We start from the raw sequence: 20,933 nt of genomic DNA, 5'->3' as shown, positions 1-20,933 counted from the left end.
TTGCTTTTATGCATTCCTAAACGGGCTGAAGTATAAGTCTTGAGGAACTCCGGGAGAAGATACGATAAGCTCTGAAGTGCCAAATTTTATTATCAAAAAAAATATTTGTACAAGCGGAAAAGGAGTATACTCTTCCTCTTTTGCTTCATCACAAGAGGATCATTTTGACGTTGTCTGTTGTACTACTTCTTTATCGGCGTGCGCAGGAAAAGAAAGAAAAAGGAAGGAAAAAGAGATGTCAAAAACCGATGTCAAAAAATCTCGTGAGGCCTCCGGAATTTTGACGCTGCAAGTCAATCTACGGGAAAGAAGAAATTTTTTAAACTTAATGCAAAATAAGCTTTTTTCTTGGAAAATAAGATTTTCGGCAATAAAAGGTAAATGCAGCCAAAAATCAAAATACTTCAGAAGAAGTCGTAGCGAGGACTGCTACGTGGAAGCGGATTTGAAGATCCTTTCCAGAACAAGAAGGAGCCGAAAGCTGCCAGGAACTGTTCCTGATTTTTTAGGAAAACAATTAATAGGTATCTCGTCTAGCGTAGTATCTCGAGTTTCCAGAAGTTGCAGATAATCAAAATCATTGTTTTATCGCTTTTTTTAAATTACAGCTTAGAAGAGTAGAGAGCAAGTTTACTGAAACGGTTCCTTGTTTACAATAATATTCCTAACAAACTTCACGAATTAGGATGCAGCATGATTTTTTATCTTGCTTCACTTCCTAAAGTATGAATTTTTATCCGTAGTCGCAACCAAAACAGCTACTGGAAATTTGCAGCTTGTTAAAAACCGGTAGTTTCCGAATACTCCTCGTCCTTGAGTTGTATACCGTTAAACTTCCTAGGGTATCATGTGTCTGGCCCAAAATTGACCCACAAAATCTGGTCCTATTGACGGTCTTCTTTTGATTTTCAGCATCCTACTCTAAGAAGGACAGAAAATTATGAAATATATGGGAGAAACGGCCTCCCAACTGCTAAGTGTTCCCGGCAGCACGAGTAAGCAAAATTCAGGCAACCTATTGCATTAAGAAGCCCTACATAATTCAGCGTGATATGATGGAGTTTTGTTAATTGCAAATTTTAGTACGATTTGGTTGTTAGTGTGTGTTTATGCAAGTAATTATTGAACCCTAAGTAGTTACTGTCTTCTTTTGCTGTAATTCGTGGATTCATGGCCCTCCAGCAACATGGATTGAAAGGTTCTTTAAAGTTTTTAATCCGTAAAGTTCTGAAATGTATTTTAATCATGTCAATAATTCAACTGGTGGGTAGCATTTATGACCAAAAGCGTACTTAAATTAGCAGCAAAAAAATTTTTAATAACGAAACTATAAGGAAAAAAAAATACGAGGTACTGATTATGAGAGTTCCAGTTTCTCATTTTTGAGACATGATCTGAACAAGGCTGAAAACAGCAATCTTTTTCAATAACTTTTGCAAAAATTTCAAACATTGTTGTTTGAATGCAGCTAATTTTTATAGAGTACAGAGCTCAATGCTTTACATGTGCTTTATTTCCGGTACTTTTCTTAAAATGTCTACATTTTCTCTCAGGACTTGAATGTCTTCGGCTGCATTACTATAAAATCTTGAGTTCCTAAGACGATAGTGGTGAGTGATGTAGTTCGCGTGTGTGCCACTGGTAATAATAGAGATAACTATCTCAGTTAAGTTTGAAAAGGTAAAGAATAGTCATTTTTTGCGACAGTTATTCTTCTCTGATGCACGTTCTTTAGACTACCTATAAACACCATTCTTACGGAATTATAATGGAAATAACACATCATTACGTGTTTCTGTCGGTGATAGAGGGGTAATAGAACCTTAATTGAAAAATTAGCACAGTGCATAATTTATTAACATGATTGTTATCTGTGGAAAATAAGAAATTCAGCACCAGTAAAAAACGAGGAATATAGGCACATAAATGTGCTCTTACTCGTATGTTCCAGGATGAAAATGTTTAGGGCATCAAGTATTGCCGAAAGGGCAATATGCTTTAGCACCAGAAAATCCACTGTATACTCATTACGGGTAAACAAAGCAAAAGGCAGTGCGTGATAATGTTTCTAAAATCTCTGTACACTGTTGAAATGCGGCTCTGATACTTTAGCCCTTAGTCCCTGATGGTGCCTAAAATGAGGATAAGTATATGAGTTTACAACGAATATAATGCTTTTTACCTCATCATATAAAGAATAATATCAATTTCAAAATAAAAATTAGACCCAGGTGGTAATGAGGAATGCGTCCTAATGAATTTATGTAGTCGATGCTTTTGCAGCATTTTTTTTTGTATTAATCAAAGTGCACTACGTGACAAAAATAAAAAGTGTATGAAAACAAAAAAATCACAGATTTTCATAAAAATAACATGGTATTCTTAATCATATATCGTAAAGGATTGTCAAAAATAAAGAGAATATAGTCGGTACAAACCATTTTGTACGCCTACAGAGTATAGTGCAAAAATTATAGTTAGGATTGTGACATCCCTTTTTCTTTAACATAATAACTTTGCTTCAAATTAATTGATCAATTAGGATAATAACTCTCAACACCTTTATTATTCATGTTTAGAAAGTTTATGGTCAGAGGGTGATTGGCATTGATACTTATACTTTTTTCTCGCTAGTATAATACGCATTTGTAATGCTTTTTACCGATGCGGAGACATTTTATACTTAGCGGCATTTTAATATTTAGTTGGGAATGCAGCCATATTGGATATATAATTTTGATAGGATTCATTAGTGGAAAAGTTCAGTGACAAAATCTAGAAAATAATATGATAACTATTACTTGTTTCTATAGGCATGCAAATATCTCCATTGTACCGTGATTAAATAAAAATACGCTATATTCCATGTTTGAATAGATCTTATTTTTTGGCTGTCCAGATAATAAACGTACTGTTTTTGACACACACCAATGAGTAGACGTTATTGCGACTGTATGTCCTTTAAGATATTCAGTGCAAAGAGACAAGGTATTTATTCGTTTTCTTGCAATTTCTTCTCATCTATCATTATCATACCACATTGAATCTTATTTTTTAATTTTTAGTCTATTTGATGACGGCTACTGAATCTTTACACTACTTGAGCTGAGGAGTAAAATTGCATTATTCATATTAAACAAAGAAGTCAATTTCCCATAAAGACAATATCTCAACTTCATCACATCCTTGGTTTTTACAGAGTACATATATTTGATGAATTCTGATTTGAAAATATCAATTTGTTCCTCTAGAATTTTTCCACTCGCACATTCAAAAACTGGGATTGGAACGCACAAGAAGTGATCGTCACCTTCCATTGGGGTTAGTAGCAGGATATATATTTCCATTCTATATTCCAGGTTCTCTTTCACAATTTTATTGAATGAAATACCTGAGCAACCAAATCAGTCTTAAGTAATAACACCATCTTTTACACCAGCACTACAACAAACCATACTGAGTCTGAAATTGGACTTCTGCAATGAAAAATTTAAGTCCTGATCTACGCATAATGCCCGCTATAAACCTTATTTTTTATACGGGAGTCTGGCGCTTCGGAAAAAGAGACGAAAACTTGTAACTCAATATATCTCGATACAACATTACGTTTTGTAAATTTATCACAAAAGCCAAATGATGATATCTCTCTTGCAAGTTATCGACCATGGATGGGTAATTTATTTGAAAATTGTTAATTTATTGAATATTTCTTTTGCAAAAGAAATAATCTCAGCTAAAGCTGGTTACAAAATTCACATCATGAGTTTACGGGATTTGTAAATACGCTTTTTGCATAAAAATGCTTTGCCGTTTCCCACCCTTGCATATTCACTTACTCCCTTCATATACTCTATGTAATGATGATTAAGCTTTGGCCGCTAAGTCTCTCAGTTAGTGTTGATTTTAGTTTTATTCATATGATTCTTCTTTAGTGAAGTATTGATCAATTACGTGAGTCAGCTTTTTGAAAACCCCATTTGGAAGGAATTAGGAAATTATTTTGTGTACTACAAACACTAATTTACAGCCATTTCTGGGCGTTTTTTATTGACTATTTTGACCATGTGCTCAACTAGAAGAACGGTATTCTTGTCTGCTGGTAGAGTTAGCCTATAATGATTGTTGGAAATAATGGCACCTAAAATTCAAGTTATTGACTTTATTATTAGGATCTTGGTATCCATTTTGGGTAAGTCATATTCAATGAACTAGGTTTCGCAAACTTTTTGTTCGAAAAGCGGTAGTGCATAGTTATGCTAACTCTAGATATATGGCATAAACCGTACAACACTAGCCCATTTTTTTGGAAGTAGTGAGGGCAGCTAGACTGTATGATGGATATTCGCCTGTATACTGAGTTTTTTGCTCCTTTTTTTTATGTGGCTGGCCTTACGATATGATGCACAATTCATAATTTGGAAGAAGGGCAGAACAATTGCATCTGTGCTTGGCTCTCAAGAACGGTGTTTGGTGCATCAAAAGTTTTCGATGGCTTATTTGGTCGGAAATATAAAAACTTGATCTTCTTATCTAAGCAGTATACATTCTTCTTTTTGAAATGAATGTACTCCGTAATATCTTCTTATTTGGCATTTTCATCCTTAACTTTTGCATGGCTCTGAACTAGTCAGATAGTTGCCCTTTTCAGGAAACATCTTATTATTGAAAGCATGGTGTACTTCCGTTATATTATTATATTATAAGAAATTGGGGTGCCAATTTTTTTTTGCTTTTGTTTTGCATGTTTTCCTTCTTTTCGCAAAAGCAATTGCAGATTTAATAGCAGGATATTATACCGTTGGTAAAACTTATGGATTTTATGAACAATATTTTCAAGTACAGCATTCATAGAATCAACTACTAAGGATGAAACTAGTATGTTTTTGTCAAAATATTTTCCTGACCTTGCTGTAACATCAAGATCTGTTTCTCTAAGATATCAAAGTTGAGTAAAAACAAAGCTGATATGAGAAAAATACGTAATTGCTCCACATAATACGTGGGTCAGACATAAAGGTAGAATACTTGATACAGAAGAGATTATTCGGTACCCTTGATGGCGTGCTTAACTGGTGCCTCTTAACAACCGGCAATATAGTCAGATGAGTCACTACGAGTGTGTGTAGTAGCAAGTGTTTTACCTACGTGACAGTAAGAGTAGCTCTATGGTTGTGTAATAGTGGTGCTTATTCCTAATGCTTTGAAGCCTGAAGCGGTACAGTTGGCCTGGTCTATATCATGATCAAAGGAGCAAACATATCTTCTGAAGTGACCGCAAATAGTACTATGATGTGGTTGGCAATATAACCTAAAAGGAAATAACCACAAGGAATTGCACCCATGTACATAGTTTTTCCCGGAAATTGGGAAACCAGTACGAACATATATCAATTACTTTTACATTATCTCGAAATACTTGATTGGAAAACTGGCACAATTGACTGTGACGTTAGTAGTATGTTGTTCTTCTCTACATCAGTTAAATATAAGTGCCAACATCAATTAATCAACTTTCCCCCGTTTACCACATTGAAGCTGGGTGTGGAAGATTTATTTGGAGAAACTAAAACGTACCCTGTCATTTCCTGAGTCCCCCTTTTCAACTTAGTGTGAAAGCCGAACAATTATAATCCTCGGGAAGACAACAGATTTATTGTACTAAAGTTACTCTTCCTGTTATCTTCCTTGATTTTACTGTTATAGCAATGACCCACCGCAATCAGGAGAGCAGCCGTATGGAATAGTATACCAAGTCATAAAATCTTCAACCTATTAACAGAGTTCAGGTTCTTTTTCAGCGTAGTAGCCCTTTAACAAGCGATGACAAAGTTGACACTCAGAGAAAATTCAGGATTTATTGTAATCTAGCTACTCATCCTTAGATCCGCTTGCAGGCATGGTTTTTTCACCTTGAGAGGCTATTTTGGGTAAGCTAGGAAGGCTGAAAAATCCCAAAAGGACACAGTAATAAGAAATTGTTGTTGTTGTTGTATGATGCATTTAGAACTCAAAAGACGAGTTTCTGAAAATGCTTGCAATACTGTATAGGTAACAAGATTTTTTTATCAAAAAAGTATACTGTTCCTTTGGGTAAAAATTATGCAACCCTTGAGTGTCCGATGAAGATAAGACTACGAAACAATTTGCGGTAAATTTTTTCTGCTATTGACATTTACACATGCTCCAATCCATTACCCTTTTCATTCTCGTAATAAAACCTCGAACTGTTATTTCATATTTACATCTAGACGGGTATCGGCCTCAACAACTCCAAACAAAAGTAAATAGAAAAGAGCCAGACCTATCGCACCGAGTAGAGCCAGAAAATATTTTAAACTACAGTTGACGTATTCTACGACCGTTGTTTAGGACAATACTTTTTCCTTCACAGGCTTTGAATTACGCACATGCAGAACTCCTGTAGAAACCACGAAGAAAAGTTTAATTAACTTTCAAATGCCAGAACTAAAGATTGATGAAACAGTTATACGAATTTAAGGGGAACTTGCTTTTTCCTTTTGCTTCATCATAAGCGTAATATTCGTAGCAGTGGCGTCGCGTCTTACCATTTATCGGCACATTTTTCCGAAAAGGAAGGAAAATGGCGGTGTCAAACGGTCTGGTGTGACATCTAGAAGTTCGGCACTGCAGGTTAATCTACGGGAAAAAGAAAATTTTCTTATAACTCTAATGTATAATAAGGTTTTCAGAGAAAGCAACTCACGGGGAACAATTGGTTAGAAGAAGCCGTAGAAGGGCCCCACTAACCTGGAATTGATTATCGAGGATCTTTCTCAGAAAAGCAGCTAGTAAATGAGCACAGTACTCAAAAATTACTCATAGTATTATGATTACTTACTTAGTCAATATGGCTGCGCTTTTAAAATGAGTATCTTTTATTTTTTGGCATGGAAGAAAAAGATGCAAGCAAAGAGAAATTTACTAAGTACAAGCTCATTTCCAAAACCTCAGTTCGCCCGTAACAATTGGTAGCGATCTTCAATATGTGGGATTATGCCTTGGATGAGATTTTTGAACGTTGAGGAAGAAATCGCAGACTTTTAGCATTCAATATCGATTAATGAATTCGAAGTAGTGTACCACATTTGTAAGTTTAGATGCCTATTGGAAATGAGCGGGTACAAAAATGACGGGCTTTATTATGCTGTTTGACATAGTATACACAGCAGTTGTGGTGTTAATGAATACTATCGATGTGTATACAAACATACTTCAAATAAGCAATGTGAATATACTGCAACTTGTCGGCCTTTGCGACGATTTGTAATGAATCCTTTTGCATCGCTAGAAGAAGAAGATCATATTTCTTCTGTTTTTTTTTACATATGCAACAATTTGAAAGTCAGGTCAAAGACAAATTCCGGTTCCCCATATTCAGATAGGAGAAAAAAACTTTTGGCAACTCATGTTACTAAGTCGAGACCTTAAAGTTAAGTGTCGGCCTGGACACGCAAAATCTTGTAATCTTTCAACGCTGCTTTTCGAATCACGGACGTAATCAGTACTTGTACCTAATTTTGGTTTTCTCATATTGAATAGCGAACCATAGGTCGAAAATTTAAGGCCACATAAATCCAGAGCCCGCAACTTGGATAGGTATTTACTTGATTTTTAGTTTGCTTTCAATAGTGTCGTGAAATTATAAAGTACGCCGCATACACATCTTGATTAGTTAAAAATAGCAGTGTTCAATGATGATTTGATAGGGTTCATAACTGGTACCAGCGTAGTACAATTACGATTATCCATGAACATGAAAGTGGCTTAAATACTATATATCAGTGAAGCTTCAAAGTAAGCAAACGAGATACCAAGATCTTGTAGGACCACGATATATAAGAAGCCTAGTTCCGTTGTAGCATCACATAGAAGAGAGCGACAATGCCTCAGAAATTCTACAGCAACAGAAAGCACAGTGAATCATTAACTGTTGGGATAAGACTCAACTGCGATCTATCGACTAGTACTTATATTACCAGTATATTATATACGGTGTGAAAACACGACATGAAGATTGAGAAAATGGTCCCAAGATTTAATGGACACTGAAATGCAAAAGTTGATAATGTAATATGAAAATTAAGGACAGTATATTAAATAGAAGAGGAAATAATGGTATTTTCACATATAGATATGAATTTCCCTTTTTTTTTGTTCCTATATCTCTGATAATAAGTTATAATATACTTTGTGCATCTAATATCATGCCTTTTCAACAATGAAATATCAGCAGTTATCAAGTTATCAAAACATTCGCCAAATTTTTATTAATAAAACAAATGTCAGAAATATGGCCGGAATCTAATCTGAACGTTAGAATAATTTTTGCGATATTTTTATCGTACAACCAATGATTAATGTCTATGATGAGCAAAGCTGTGCGAGGGCACATACATACAGTGGGACATTATGAGATCCAGAAAAAAAGCAAAGGAAAGTTCGATCGAAACATTAGCTCTTAGATATTACAGACGTGAGGTATCTCTTCCTTGAAGAGAATCTGGCCCTAATCAAAAACTTTATTTTGATACTGTTCGAAAAGAGAAATAAGGACAACGTTCTAATTTATACAAATATAACCAGTAGGCTTTATCGTAAAATCCTCGAACTTGCTTCTCATCACAGAAGTATAAAAAGTAAAGAGGTCAAGCAAGAAATGAATAACCACCAAATTTTTTTCAATTGAAAAGCGAAACGTAATGGAAATTCACCTGCTTTGAATCGTTGTTGACTTCTTATCATCAGTCATTATTTTCCTCTTTTAAAGCTTAAATCAACCGCATCTAAGTTTAACACTTCGTTCCCGTTTTGAAGTTTATCAAAATTCCAAAATACAATAGTTAGGTGCTCGTGACAAACCTTTTTCCAAAGTCTCATTAGACTTCATGGAACTACTACACTTCCTGGGAACGAAAAGCTACCATTTGCTCATCATCGGATAATTTTTTTTTTTGATGCATCTATACTTGGACCCCTTTTGAATATGTCAAGTATGAAGTATCAATTTTAGGGCAAGTAGTTTTACAATAATTTTGGTGCACTTTTACACCTCTGCTGATATTTTAAATACTAGTGCAAAAGAATTCGAAATAAATATAAAAGAACAAGGAAGATTAACATACTTTAAATAACTAATTATCACCATTATTTCAAGTTTCAAGTACTGCGTGTGGCATGTGCAGCAGATTTCTACTCGAAAACATCCTAAGCGAACCACACTAGATCTTACGTTAGTACTGCTGAAAATGGCAATAATTGTTAAAGCAAAAGTTGGCGATGGTTCATTAATTGCTAAAGAAAATAGGGCATTTTTCCTCGTTAATAATAAGTACTCATACATCGGTTTCTATAAGTGTTAGTTGTAACTTATGAAATATCGAATTGAATTCGAAGTGTTGTTTGCAGGATATAAACCAAAAAAAAAAAAATTGAATAAATAAATAAAATAAATACAATGATATCGATAACGGTAAAATTCTTTTCATGGATTTTTGTTGCCTAAGACAATAATAATAACGTTTTCTTTATGATACACATATCTACTTTTTCAAAATAAGAAGCGCAAGAATTATCATTTAGTCAATTTGAATATTTGAAAGTATGGAGGAGAAACAGTTAAAAAATAATTCATGTCAGCGTATAATTAGCAAAGAAAAGATACACAGATACGTAAAAAGAACGCGAATTTTATTAAATAATTGCCAGCAATAAGGACGCAATGAAGACACTTAAACCACTACCGGCCAGTAAGCTGTTGGCACTGCCAGCATACGTTGAAATTTCTAAAGAAGCTGTACTATATCCTACCATGCTGCTTGCTGGTGTGCTACGAGGCTGTTGCGACATAGTACTCAACCCGGAACTTGTTAGACTCTTGGTGTTGCCAGTTTCGGATACAGAAACAACACTACTGCTGTGACCAATCACATCGGTCGCGGAAGCCGTCTGTGTTTCAGCGTGATTAGATCTTGAAAGCGAAGAGGTGACTACTGTTTTCGTCTCAGCAGCTCCAGTATTGGTAATCGTCTCAGCAGCTACAGTATTGGTAGTCGTTTCAGCAGCTAAAGTATTGGTTGTTGTCTCACCGGTAGCACTGTTCATTTTAGAGCTGACAGACTCTTCATTCGCAGTCTGTGGCCTCCATGTAGGATAGACCGTAACAACATCATTCACAGTAGCCGTGGCCGTCGAAACAATGGCAGGTGAAGCAGTTTCGGAACACACACCAGATTCGCAGGAAGTAACAGTAACTAGCGTTGTTTGTTGCCTCGATTCTGTGGTGGAAATAGGACACCATGTTGTGTATTCTGTAGTAACGCCGTTAATAGTAGCAGTGCTTGTAGATACAATGGCTGGAGAAGCAGTCTTAGAGCATACGTCAGATTCACAAGAAGAAATTGTAACTACCGTGGTTTGTTTTGTTGTTTCTGTGGTTTGCTCTGTTGTCCCTTTGGTTTGCTTTGTTGTCTCTGTAGTAGAAATAGGGCACCATGTGGTATACTCTGTTGTGACGCCGCTAACAGTAACAGTAGCTGTGGAAACAATCGCAGGGGAGATGGATTCAGTGCACACATGAGACTCGCAGGATGTCACGGTAACCAAAGTGGTTTGTTCGCTCGTTTTTGTAGTGGTAGCAGGTGGTAATGAAGAAGCAGTTTCCTGGCTTGTTGTCGCACTGGTAACAAGTGGTAATGATGAAGAAGAATATGTAGGAGATTTTGATGATTCAGAAGAGATAAAAGAGGAAGAAGAGACAGAACCAGCTGAACTCGTTTCGCTCTCAGAAGAACCAGAGGTGGAACTACTGGTTGGAATGACGGATGATTTAGATGATTCAGAAAATATAGAAGTGGAGGTTGTTGTAGAAGAAGAAATGACTGAGGAAGAAATGACTGGAGAAGAAGTGAATAGAGAAGAAGTGACTGAGGAAGAAATTACTGAGGAAGAAATCACAGAAGTTCCATTGCTAGGATAGAATGGGGTAATAATTGGACGCGAAGACGTGATAGAGCTGGTGATTTGTCCTGAAGATGATGATGACAAACTGGATGAGATGGCAGTAGTTGGAGTTTTGACAACAATGACAGTTTCATCAGTTGGCAAGCCATTGGTTCCAGTGACAGTAGACATTTCAGTGGAAGTCGAAGTAAAAGTACCAGTCCATGGTTCAGTGGTGGTTGTAACCAAACCTTCACTGGTTGGAGTTCTGATAACAATCACGGTTTCGTCAGTTGGTTGACCGTTAGTACCGGTGACGGTGGTCATTTCAGTAGATGTAGAAGTGAAAGTACCAGTCCATGGTTCAGTGGTGGTGCTGATTAGACCTTCACTGGTTGGAGTTCTGATAACAATCACAGTTTCGTCAGTTGGTTGACCGTTGGTTCCAGTGATGGTGGTAACCTCAGTGGAAGTCGAAGTGAAAGTGCCAGTCCATGGTTCAGTGGTGGTGCTGATTAGACCTTCACTGGTTGGAGTTCTGATGACAATGACGGTTTCGTCAGTTGGAACGCCGTTGGTACCGGTGACGTGCGTCATTTCAGTAGATGTAGAAGTGAAAGTACCGGTCCATGGTTCCGTTGTAGTGCTGATTAGACCTTCACTAGTTGGAGTTCTGATAACAATAACGGTTTCGTCAGTTGGTTGACCATTGGTTCCAGTAATGGTGGTCATTTCAGTAGATGTAGAAGTAAAAGTACCAGTCCATGGTTCAGTGGTGGTGCTGATTAGACCTTCACTGGTTGGAGTTCTGATGACAATGACGGTTTCGTCAGTTGGAACGCCGTTGGTTCCAGTAATGGTGGTCATTTCAGTAGATGTAGAAGTAAAAGTACCAGTCCATGGTTCAGTGGTGGTTGTAACCAAACCTTCACTGGTTGGAGTTCTGATAACAATCACGGTTTCGTCAGTTGGTTGACCGTTAGTACCGGTGACGGTGGTCATCTCAGTGGATGTAGAGGTGAAAGTACCAGTCCATGGTTCAGTGGTGGTGCTGATTAGACCTTCACTAGTTGGAGTTCTGATGACAATGACGGTTTCGTCAGTTGGAACGCCGTTGGTACCGGTGACGGTGGTCATTTCAGTGGATGTAGAGGTAAAAGTGTCGTTCCATGGCTGAGTTGTAGTCATGGCAGTAGTGGCTGTTGTTGGTGTTCTGATGACAATGATGGTCTCATCAGTTGGCAAACCGGTGGTACCGGTGACGGTGGTGATTTCAGTGGATGTAGAGGTAAAAGTGTCGTTCCATGGCTGAGTTGTAGTCATGGCAGTAGTGGCTGTTGTTGGTGTTCTGATGACAATGATGGTTTCATCAGTTGGCAAACCGTTGGTACCGGTGACGGTGGTCATTTCAGTGGATGTAGAGGTAAAAGTGTCGTTCCATGGCTGAGTTGTAGTTATGGCAGTAGTGGCTGTTGTTGGTGTTCTGATGACAATGATGGTTTCATCAGTTGGCAAACCGTTGGTACCGGTGACGGTGGTCATTTCAGTGGATGTAGAGGTAAAAGTGCTGTTCCATGGCTCAGTTGTAGTTATGGCAGTAGTGGCTGTTGTTGGTGTTCTGATGACAATGATGGTTTCATCAGTTGGCAAACCGTTGGTACCGGTGACGGTGGTCATTTCAGTGGATGTAGAGGTAAAAGTGTCGTTCCATGGCTGAGGTGTAGTCATGGCAGTAGTGGCTGTTGTTGGTGTTCTGATGACAATGATGGTCTCATCAGTTGGCAAACCATTGGTACCGGTGACGGTGGTGATTTCAGTGGATGTAGAGGTAAAAGTGTCGTTCCATGGCTGAGTTGTAGTCATGGCAGTAGTGGCTGTTGTTGGTGTTCTGATGACAATGATGGTCTCATCAGTTGGCAAACCATTGGTACCGGTGACTGTGGTCAATTCGGTAGAAGTAGAGGTAAAAGTGTCGTTCCATGGCTGAGTTGTAGTCATGGCAGTAGTGGCTGTTGTTGGTGTTCTGATGACAATGATGGTCTCATCAGTTGGCAAACCATTGGTACCGGTGACTGTGGTCAATTCGGTAGAAGTAGAGGTAAAAGTGTCGTTCCATGGCTGAGTTGTAGTCATGGCAGTAGTGGCTGTTGTTGGTGTTCTGATGACAATGATGGTCTCATCAGTTGGCAAACCATTGGTACCGGTGACTGTGGTCAATTCGGTAGAAGTAGAGGTAAAAGTGCTGTTCCATGGCTCAGTTGTAGTTATGGCAGTAGTGGCTGTTGTTGGTGTTCTGATTACAATGATGGTTTCGTCAGTTCGTACACCATTGGTGCCAGTGACTGTGGTCAATTCGGTAGAAGTAGAGGTAAAAGTGCTGTTCCATGGCTCAGTTGTAGTTATGATGGTGCTAGCAGTTGTTGGAGTTCTGATGACAATGACGGTTTCGTCAGTTGGAACGCCGTTGGTACCGGTGACGGTGGTCATTTCAGTAGATGTAGAAGTGAAAGTACCGGTCCATGGTTCCGTTGTAGTTGTAGTGGTACTGACAGCATAATTTGAAGGGTCAGGGACAGTACAGTTAGATTGACTTAGGTCATCGTCAAAGGAATAGACGTACCCTTCGAAGTCATCACTTACAGTGGTACCATCTGGAAGTGTCACACTAATTGGAAGTGTACCCCAAGAAACAGCGTTCGAGTAAACAACCTTCATTGGATAATAGTAGCCAGCGTACATATAGACGGTTCCTTCGATATTAGGTGGCAAACTTCCACCCCATGGCTTGATACCGTCAATGGTAAAGTTCGTTGATGTGATCGGCGGTTGCTGTTGAGCACAACAGTTGAACGCGGTTGCACCACCTACTGATAGAATTGCAGAGTCGTCAACTGTAGCAAACTTGAATGTGTAAGAACCCGTCTGTGGTGGTAAAAAATAACCTGTCATTTCTAGGGTTACGTTTGTTGGGGTAGTATAGAAACCAAATAAATCAGTACTCCAGTATGCAATTCCTTGACTATTAGAACAAGCACCCATTCCTTTGCATCCCCAGTTTCCATAGGAATCTTCTTGAGGACAAGGAAATGTGCCTGATGAACTAACACAGGGAATATTATAATCAATCGAGATATCAGTTTGTCCTCCGACAGAACCTAGTTTGGTTTTTGAGGCATATCCATAAGCCATATATGCTGCATTCGAATATGTGGAGGAATCTTTCAATGAATACTGGTAAAAATTTATATTCATCCCACTTTTCCTCTGGCCTGCTGGTAAGCACGCCTCTGTGGCTCCTGAGGCCACACTAGTTAGTGCCAGAAGTGTAAAGACTGCCAAAAACATATAGCGATGAGGCATTGTCATTTTTGGATGTTCTGTTTACTGGTGACAAGAATTAAAAATAAGAACCCGGAAGAGAGCTTACATCAAACGAGCAAGAGTGAAATATGTTCCTTTTATAAGCTCAAAAATTTTCGACATCATGCCTTCCGAATAAATATGTAGGCAGTAGTCGGATCCTAATAATAAAATGTTCCTACAGCGTAAGTATGCGAATAGATTAACCCTGCTGCAGAGCTCTTTACCAGAGATAATTATATTTGATAACCGAGCTAATTTCAAGTGGGTGACTCTTTCAACTGTGCCGTTAATGCTGATTGTTGATTTATCTTTTTGAGTGCCTTTCAACAATTTCAGACTTTAACAAGCCTAATAGTGAGCTAAAAAAGACTTTTGCTAAATTTAGCATCCAACAACCTTTTAGGTGTATTCCGAAGTACTGTAGAAGGTTCCACAATACCTCTGTAGTACAATCTTTTACCTGTTCTACGCACTTCCAAATTCTTGTGAGGGCAATTAATGAGCAGAGGAAGGCTAGAATTCATTCACCAATTTTGTAAACGGACAACAAACTGACGAAAAAGTCAGCCTACGTATTCTCCGTCACGGTAGTACCATGATGCCTCCCTATCGGAGGCACTGGAAATGGAGCTAAATGTACATGAGAAATAATTCCGTGAAAGCATACTGGAAGCCAAAAGCTCCACCTTATTAGGAAAAAGAGGAAATTTTTCCAACTTTAATGTAAATAAGGTTTTCCGTAGAATAAGGTTTTTCGGTGATAAGTATCGTGCGCCGGATAACATTCATGTGCGAGGCACCGTAGGAAAAGTGACGCACACTTAACTGGACATCTAGTCGAATGTTCTCTTGCATAAAACAAAAAGCCTGAAACTGGCTAGCATAACACTTTAATCGTTTGTGAATGAAAGTTTTTTCTACTGCGGTTCCCTCATCGTTACCAATTACGTGAAACAAACTGGCGTTTAGGTAATGAGACTTACCTAAATAAATGCACTTTTTTTTTCGCGTATTATGCTAGGTTGTGAAATCGTTGAGTAGTAAGTGCTATGCACACAATTGGCATGTGCCTATCTTTCTAACTCTTCAAGAGAAGCCATATGAGTTTTTTTCACTCTTGATATTCAAGTTCATTGATGAAAGACAGGATCGGGGAAAGATACGAAAGATTTTAAACTTACGGCATCTTGAACATTCGACTGCTGATGTGGATCTTCTTTGGTAATTTAAATTACTTAAGGAAATCCGTGCTAATCGGTTCGATCCTTTTTTGTTCCTCGATCGACTAGTGCCATTCAATGAGATAAGGAGTATAGTAAGATATAATCCCACTAACGATTAGCGAGTGAAATGTCTATTTTGCATCTTATTGGACATACCATAGCCTTTTAGTGGTCTTTTGTTCAATAATATTTTACCTTCTATTTTGAGACCAGACTTTGAATCGACCTGTCTACAGTAGAGCCGTCCTTTTCAACGACTTGTACAAAATTGGTTGAGACGGAGCTAACCTCTGCTCTTTCATATTCACTAGTAGAGGATGTTCCTACAAGTAATTACTTGTAATTCTGATAAGCTATTAACATAAGGTGAGCAACGTCTAGGTCACGTAAATTAGATGTACCAAACCTCGCCTCTTTCTTTGTTCTATTTTCAGGTTCTTGTACCAAAATTTTTGGAGTGTTTTCTGTGTTTCCCATATCATAAAATAAGTTTAGTGGCTCTTCTTAGTTTCTTTTATTGCCAACTTCAGACAAACATGATCATATTATTGAGCCAAATAAAGCGTTTCCTGTATAGGCAGATAATGATTGCATTGAAAATAAAAGCCAAAAAATTTTGGTTCATATTTAAGTATTTTAATGTCAGTTGTGACGCTAGACTTTTCAATGAACTCTTTTATATCTTTCAAACGTATGTCTCCGTGGATTCAAAATAGAGATTTTAGATTAGGTGACTTACCAGAGGGAAATCAGATGTTGCAGACAATACACTAAAAGTTGCGTTGATTGAAAACGATGGTTAATATGGTGATTTATACCAGCAATACAGGTGGTGGTTCAAGCAAAACAAGATATCCACGTCAAGATTGATTAAAAGGCGCAAAAGATGCAGTAAACGATCACGCAACTACTCCATTTCTATCTGGGTATTTTCGTAAGGATGACCAATTCACCTCGGTGCATTATAAGTGGGAGCGGAATTGTTGCAAGAGGAAGCAGAAATACTTACAACAATAACAACTTTAGTCATAGAATATACGAAACATTTTCATTATGAATCCGAAATCACCAAAGGAAAAAACTACCAAGGAGAGAATCAGAACTCAACTATGCTGCTGGATTTTTCTGAAGCTCCCATCGTTGAGCACTTGAGGGAAGAGGACCGGTGGGTCATGAAGGCAAATATACTGAAAACTTGAGACAATCTACGAATTATTTGAAACGTAATATAGTGCATTAATACTGACGAGAGAAGCAATCTTCAGATTCACTATAACATGCGATATGCCTTTTAAAATAGATCAAACAAATGTTTTTCTGCATTATTTTATGGAGGTTCCTCTTGGAAAATTAGGGAAAAATATATGATAGATCTTGGAAATTTAGGGAATAGTTGGCTCATGAGTTTTTAGCGCTTTGTAAACGACATGTCGTGGATCGTATTTATATTCAATAGAGTTTTAATGTGCTGCTGTCATGTCAATGCTTCACTTCCTGACACTTATTGGCCATAATGTTTGAAGGGAGAATTATTTCGGGTCCTCTATCTTCTCATGAGGCTCTATAGAGACCGATTCAATATTACAAAAATGATAACGAGTTATGATCATGAACTCGTGAGGTTAAATTTCGCTACAAAATTACTTTAAAGGGTTCGTTTTTCATGATTTTAGAAAAGGACATTTTTATACAATCTTCCGCTCAACATCATACAGCATTATGCTGTTATTCAATATTGTATATAACTTTTCATCAAGTAGTACGGTCCCGTCAGAGTTGTTTAATCCACCATATTGCTTAATAATTAGCGTGATTTCAATGGAAGACTTACTTCAATTGCTTCAATAACAAGTCTGATTATCTTTGAGATCTGCTCCTCATTGGATAAACAGATATTAAGAGTAATTTATTTTGGAGTATGTAACCACTCCATTTTCTTTTCTTAACCAGTGTTTCATAAGGAAGCTTTTCTTTTATTTTTATGCAAACGTAAAATATGCTGTAGCAAGAGTTCTTTTAAAAAATACTAAACCAGGTATGGCCTAGAGTTACGTGTCACATTCAACAATGGAATCTTAAAATTACTGTTTATTTTATATCGTAACGTTTATATTAAGGTTGGTCTAGGAAAAGTTGTAACACCTTTCAGTGTAATATTTTATCAAATAGTTTAATATTTAGGGTAAGAGTGAACGTTACATAGAAAGTAAAAATTAAAGTCTAAAAATTTAATAACAGAATATGAAGAATCTCAAAAAAAAAAAAAAAAAAAAAGGTTCTTCGAATGGGACCAGCTAAAGTGATCAAACTTCATGCAGGATGTTGGACACTTTTTCTTTCAAGAAGCTCCAAATATATAAATTTTTGCAATATAGGAATTGAAATATCGTACTTCCGATTCAGAATATCTCAACTCTACTACATCTATATATGACTGTACTCGCGTTCTTGGTAAACATCAATTAGTAGGTGTTTTTGCGAGCATATGTTGAGCTCAGAAAATATGAGCACAATCTTCGAAACCATTGTTTTTTTGTGCAAAAGTCACCATCGGGTTTATAGTATGGACTCTTGAACGAACCATTCTGATCTGTATTTCTCTCATATTTACTCCATTTATTTTTTGCTGCTCTTTGCTTTACTTCAACACGATGCTTTTCCTAAGTAATTTTTTATTTTATTCACAATGCTCCATAACTCTTCAGGCCTTAAACGACCATCCATGGGGTGCTAATTATGGCATTGATTGGGGCGGTAAAACATTCAAAGTCAATGAAAAGGATGCTAAATTGAATGATACTGAAGACATTTCATTCGCTTCTCAGATCAAAAACTTAAATCTGTCTATATGAGCTGTCCCAAAGCCACTTCTTACCTTTCAAGAAAACATGGACCTTGCTTTGCCACAAAATAATTGCCTGTAAGATAGTTTTTTATTTGCACATTGTTATTACTAACCTATGCTTTGCTACGGACGACTGCTTGGTAAAAATGCAAAAGTATTAGGATGTCTCACAAGAAACTGCTCGTGGTGAAAATTTTCAGCCGCGACCATCCTCCCACGCCAACAAGCCCTCTTTTGCCCATCCTTCTGGAATTCGCGGTGAAAATCAATTTGATATATAAAATTCCCTCATAATATCTAGGAACGGGATCACATATCTCAATGAGCTAAAAAAAACTGAAAACCAAGCCTGGTCACCCAAAGACGGTCAGGCGAGCTTCGAACTATCCTTCAAGAGACCTGAGATGGTTGTAGCAAACCTTTTTTTTTTTCTCATGCATCCATAAAAGGGGCTTAAACAAAACTCTCGAAAAAACCACGAAGAAACCACGAAGAAAAAGTGAAGAGCTGGTTTCCAAACGCCAGTTTTGACAAATAATAAAAATGCCGGTACGAGCTGAAAGAAGTATTTTTTGCTTCTTCAAAAGCGGATCACTTGCATTGACGTAGTGCGTGGAAAAAGGGGGAAAGGAAAGCAAGTCAAATAATCTCGTGAGAATTTGAGAGTTCGACGTTGCATGGAAATTTGCGGAAAAAAAATTCCTCAGAAGTTTATTTAGAAATAAGCTTTCCGGAAAATAAACTTTTTTGGTGGGCAGAAGTGCCCGCGCGAAACCGAGTGTCTCAGAAGAAGTCGTAGCAGAAGGCTGCTTAAGTGGAAGCGGATTTGAAGATCCTTTTGAAAGAACAAGAAGCCGAGAACCAGTGGAGCTTTGTGTTACATTTTAGTGGGCAAAATTACTTGGAAGGCTTTTTATATTTAATATTTTAACCTCGCCAGAAATTGCGTTATTAAGGTAAGTTTTTTTTACTTTCAGCACACGCGCCTCACAAACTTGTTTGGAACCCAATTACTGGTATGGTTACACTCTTAAAGTATATATTCTCACTTGTAGCCGTCAGTAAACTAATATGGGATAATATTAGTTTATGACAATTACATCGTGTTACTCTCCTCATCATGGTTTCACCATTAAAGTCATTGATTAGTACGGAGTAGAAGTGAATAACCTTTTTTTACGAACAAAAGTGGGTTATACTGACGTTTTTCTCTTCCCGTCGTCTAATGTTCTGTATATAAAAAGCCGAGATTTATGGAACAGATGAAATAGTGAGTCGTAATCAGGTGAATCATGTGGGACTGAAGAGAGGTTTGTGGCTAAAAATTTTGCATCAAGGCACCGTATTTATTTTCATCACCAAAAAAATCTCACCTTATTACTCAAAGCCATATGATAGAGCTTTCGAAAAAGATAAGTCAATCTGTTATGAATCGTATTTGGCAATCGCTGGGAATGAGCAATACCATCTGTTTTTTACTGCAAAGTACAGATTTATATGCTTCTTGGCCACCGTGAATCAGTAAGCAAAGAATTTTTGAAAGCATTAGGTTGGCCGGTTTGTAATCTCATGGAAACCATGTTGTATGTTACTACTGATTTTCAATCTATGTAGTTTTACCGAAGCTAATGAGTTTTGATAATCACTAACAATCAATTGCTTGCCGACGTCTCCATGATCTTAGTTTGAGTATCTTTGTGAACTACTTGAAAAAAACAGTAATTTTCTGTTAAATTGTGACAACGAATTACTCAAGAAAATAATCGTTTCATCTCTTTGACTGAAAATTTATATTTCAGTAGATAGTTTGAAATTTTAACGTTTAAGTGTTGGTAATTTTCACGTAAAACCAAATATCAGAAGTTTTGATTTTGCAATATCCCTAGTTCTTTCTCTTGATATTGATATTTTTAAAAAACTGTAACGGCCTTTCTGTTTTCCCTATCGAATGATTGTTAGATGCTTCCTAATCAACCTTGAAATGCAGCTTCAAGAAGAAGATAGTGGTATGACTAATAGCAGACGAATTTCCTTCAGATATGAGGCCATAAATGGAGACAACAGTTTCTTTCATTTTTGAAAAATCAAAAAGTTGATCTTCCGAAGACTTTTCATCAGAGTTCATGATAAAATTTTCTTACAGTTTTAATAAAGACACCCTTTTCTAGGTTTGAAATGGTAGTATTGAATGAGAATTATCGCACAGCAGGAAAACGGCGGGTTGAGAATATAGTAATATAGAACGCTGGGTTGAAGGATTTTCTTTAGTTATCTGGGGAAATAAATAGCGATTTATACGAAACAAGAGGTCCATATCAGTATATGTCAAAATTACAGGATAATAGGACATGTACAAATCCATGTCCGAGGTGTAGTGAAAATTTTATTCCATTCTTGGGCTCAATGTTTTTTGATAGTAACAGAGTTTAATTGTTGTGGGCGCTGCCAGCCATGATCCTTTTTTTATTTGAAAGGGGTTGATATTTAGTGAGAGCCCTTGCCAGTTATTGTCTTGCTTCATCACCAAAACTAGAGGTACCTTT

The 20,933-nt window shown here is 37.3% G+C and overlaps 1 protein-coding gene across 1 annotated transcript, besides 2 other annotated features; it reads right to left on the bottom strand.

Moving 5' to 3' along the window:
* Positions 1 to 2,083: 2,083 nt before the first annotated feature.
* Positions 2,084 to 2,840: an origin of replication (ARS111; Autonomously Replicating Sequence).
* A 5,109-nt stretch (positions 2,841 to 7,949) lies between these two features.
* Positions 7,950 to 8,280: a long terminal repeat (Ty1 LTR).
* A 1,431-nt stretch (positions 8,281 to 9,711) lies between these two features.
* Positions 9,712 to 14,325, bottom strand: FLO1 (flocculin FLO1; the record flags this gene model as incomplete). Its single annotated transcript, NM_001178230.1, has 1 exon — positions 9,712 to 14,325. One exon carries the CDS (start codon positions 14,323 to 14,325, stop codon positions 9,712 to 9,714), a length of 4,614 nt encoding a protein of 1,537 aa, NP_009424.1.
* Positions 14,326 to 20,933: the final 6,608 nt, after the last annotated feature.

Source organism: Saccharomyces cerevisiae, chromosome I, assembly GCF_000146045.2.
Source record: "Saccharomyces cerevisiae S288C chromosome I, complete sequence".
In the NCBI taxonomy this organism is placed as follows: domain Eukaryota; kingdom Fungi; phylum Ascomycota; class Saccharomycetes; order Saccharomycetales; family Saccharomycetaceae; genus Saccharomyces; species Saccharomyces cerevisiae.
The sequence above is the reverse complement of the archived record's forward strand: the minus strand, read 5'-3'. Positions and strand labels throughout refer to the sequence as shown.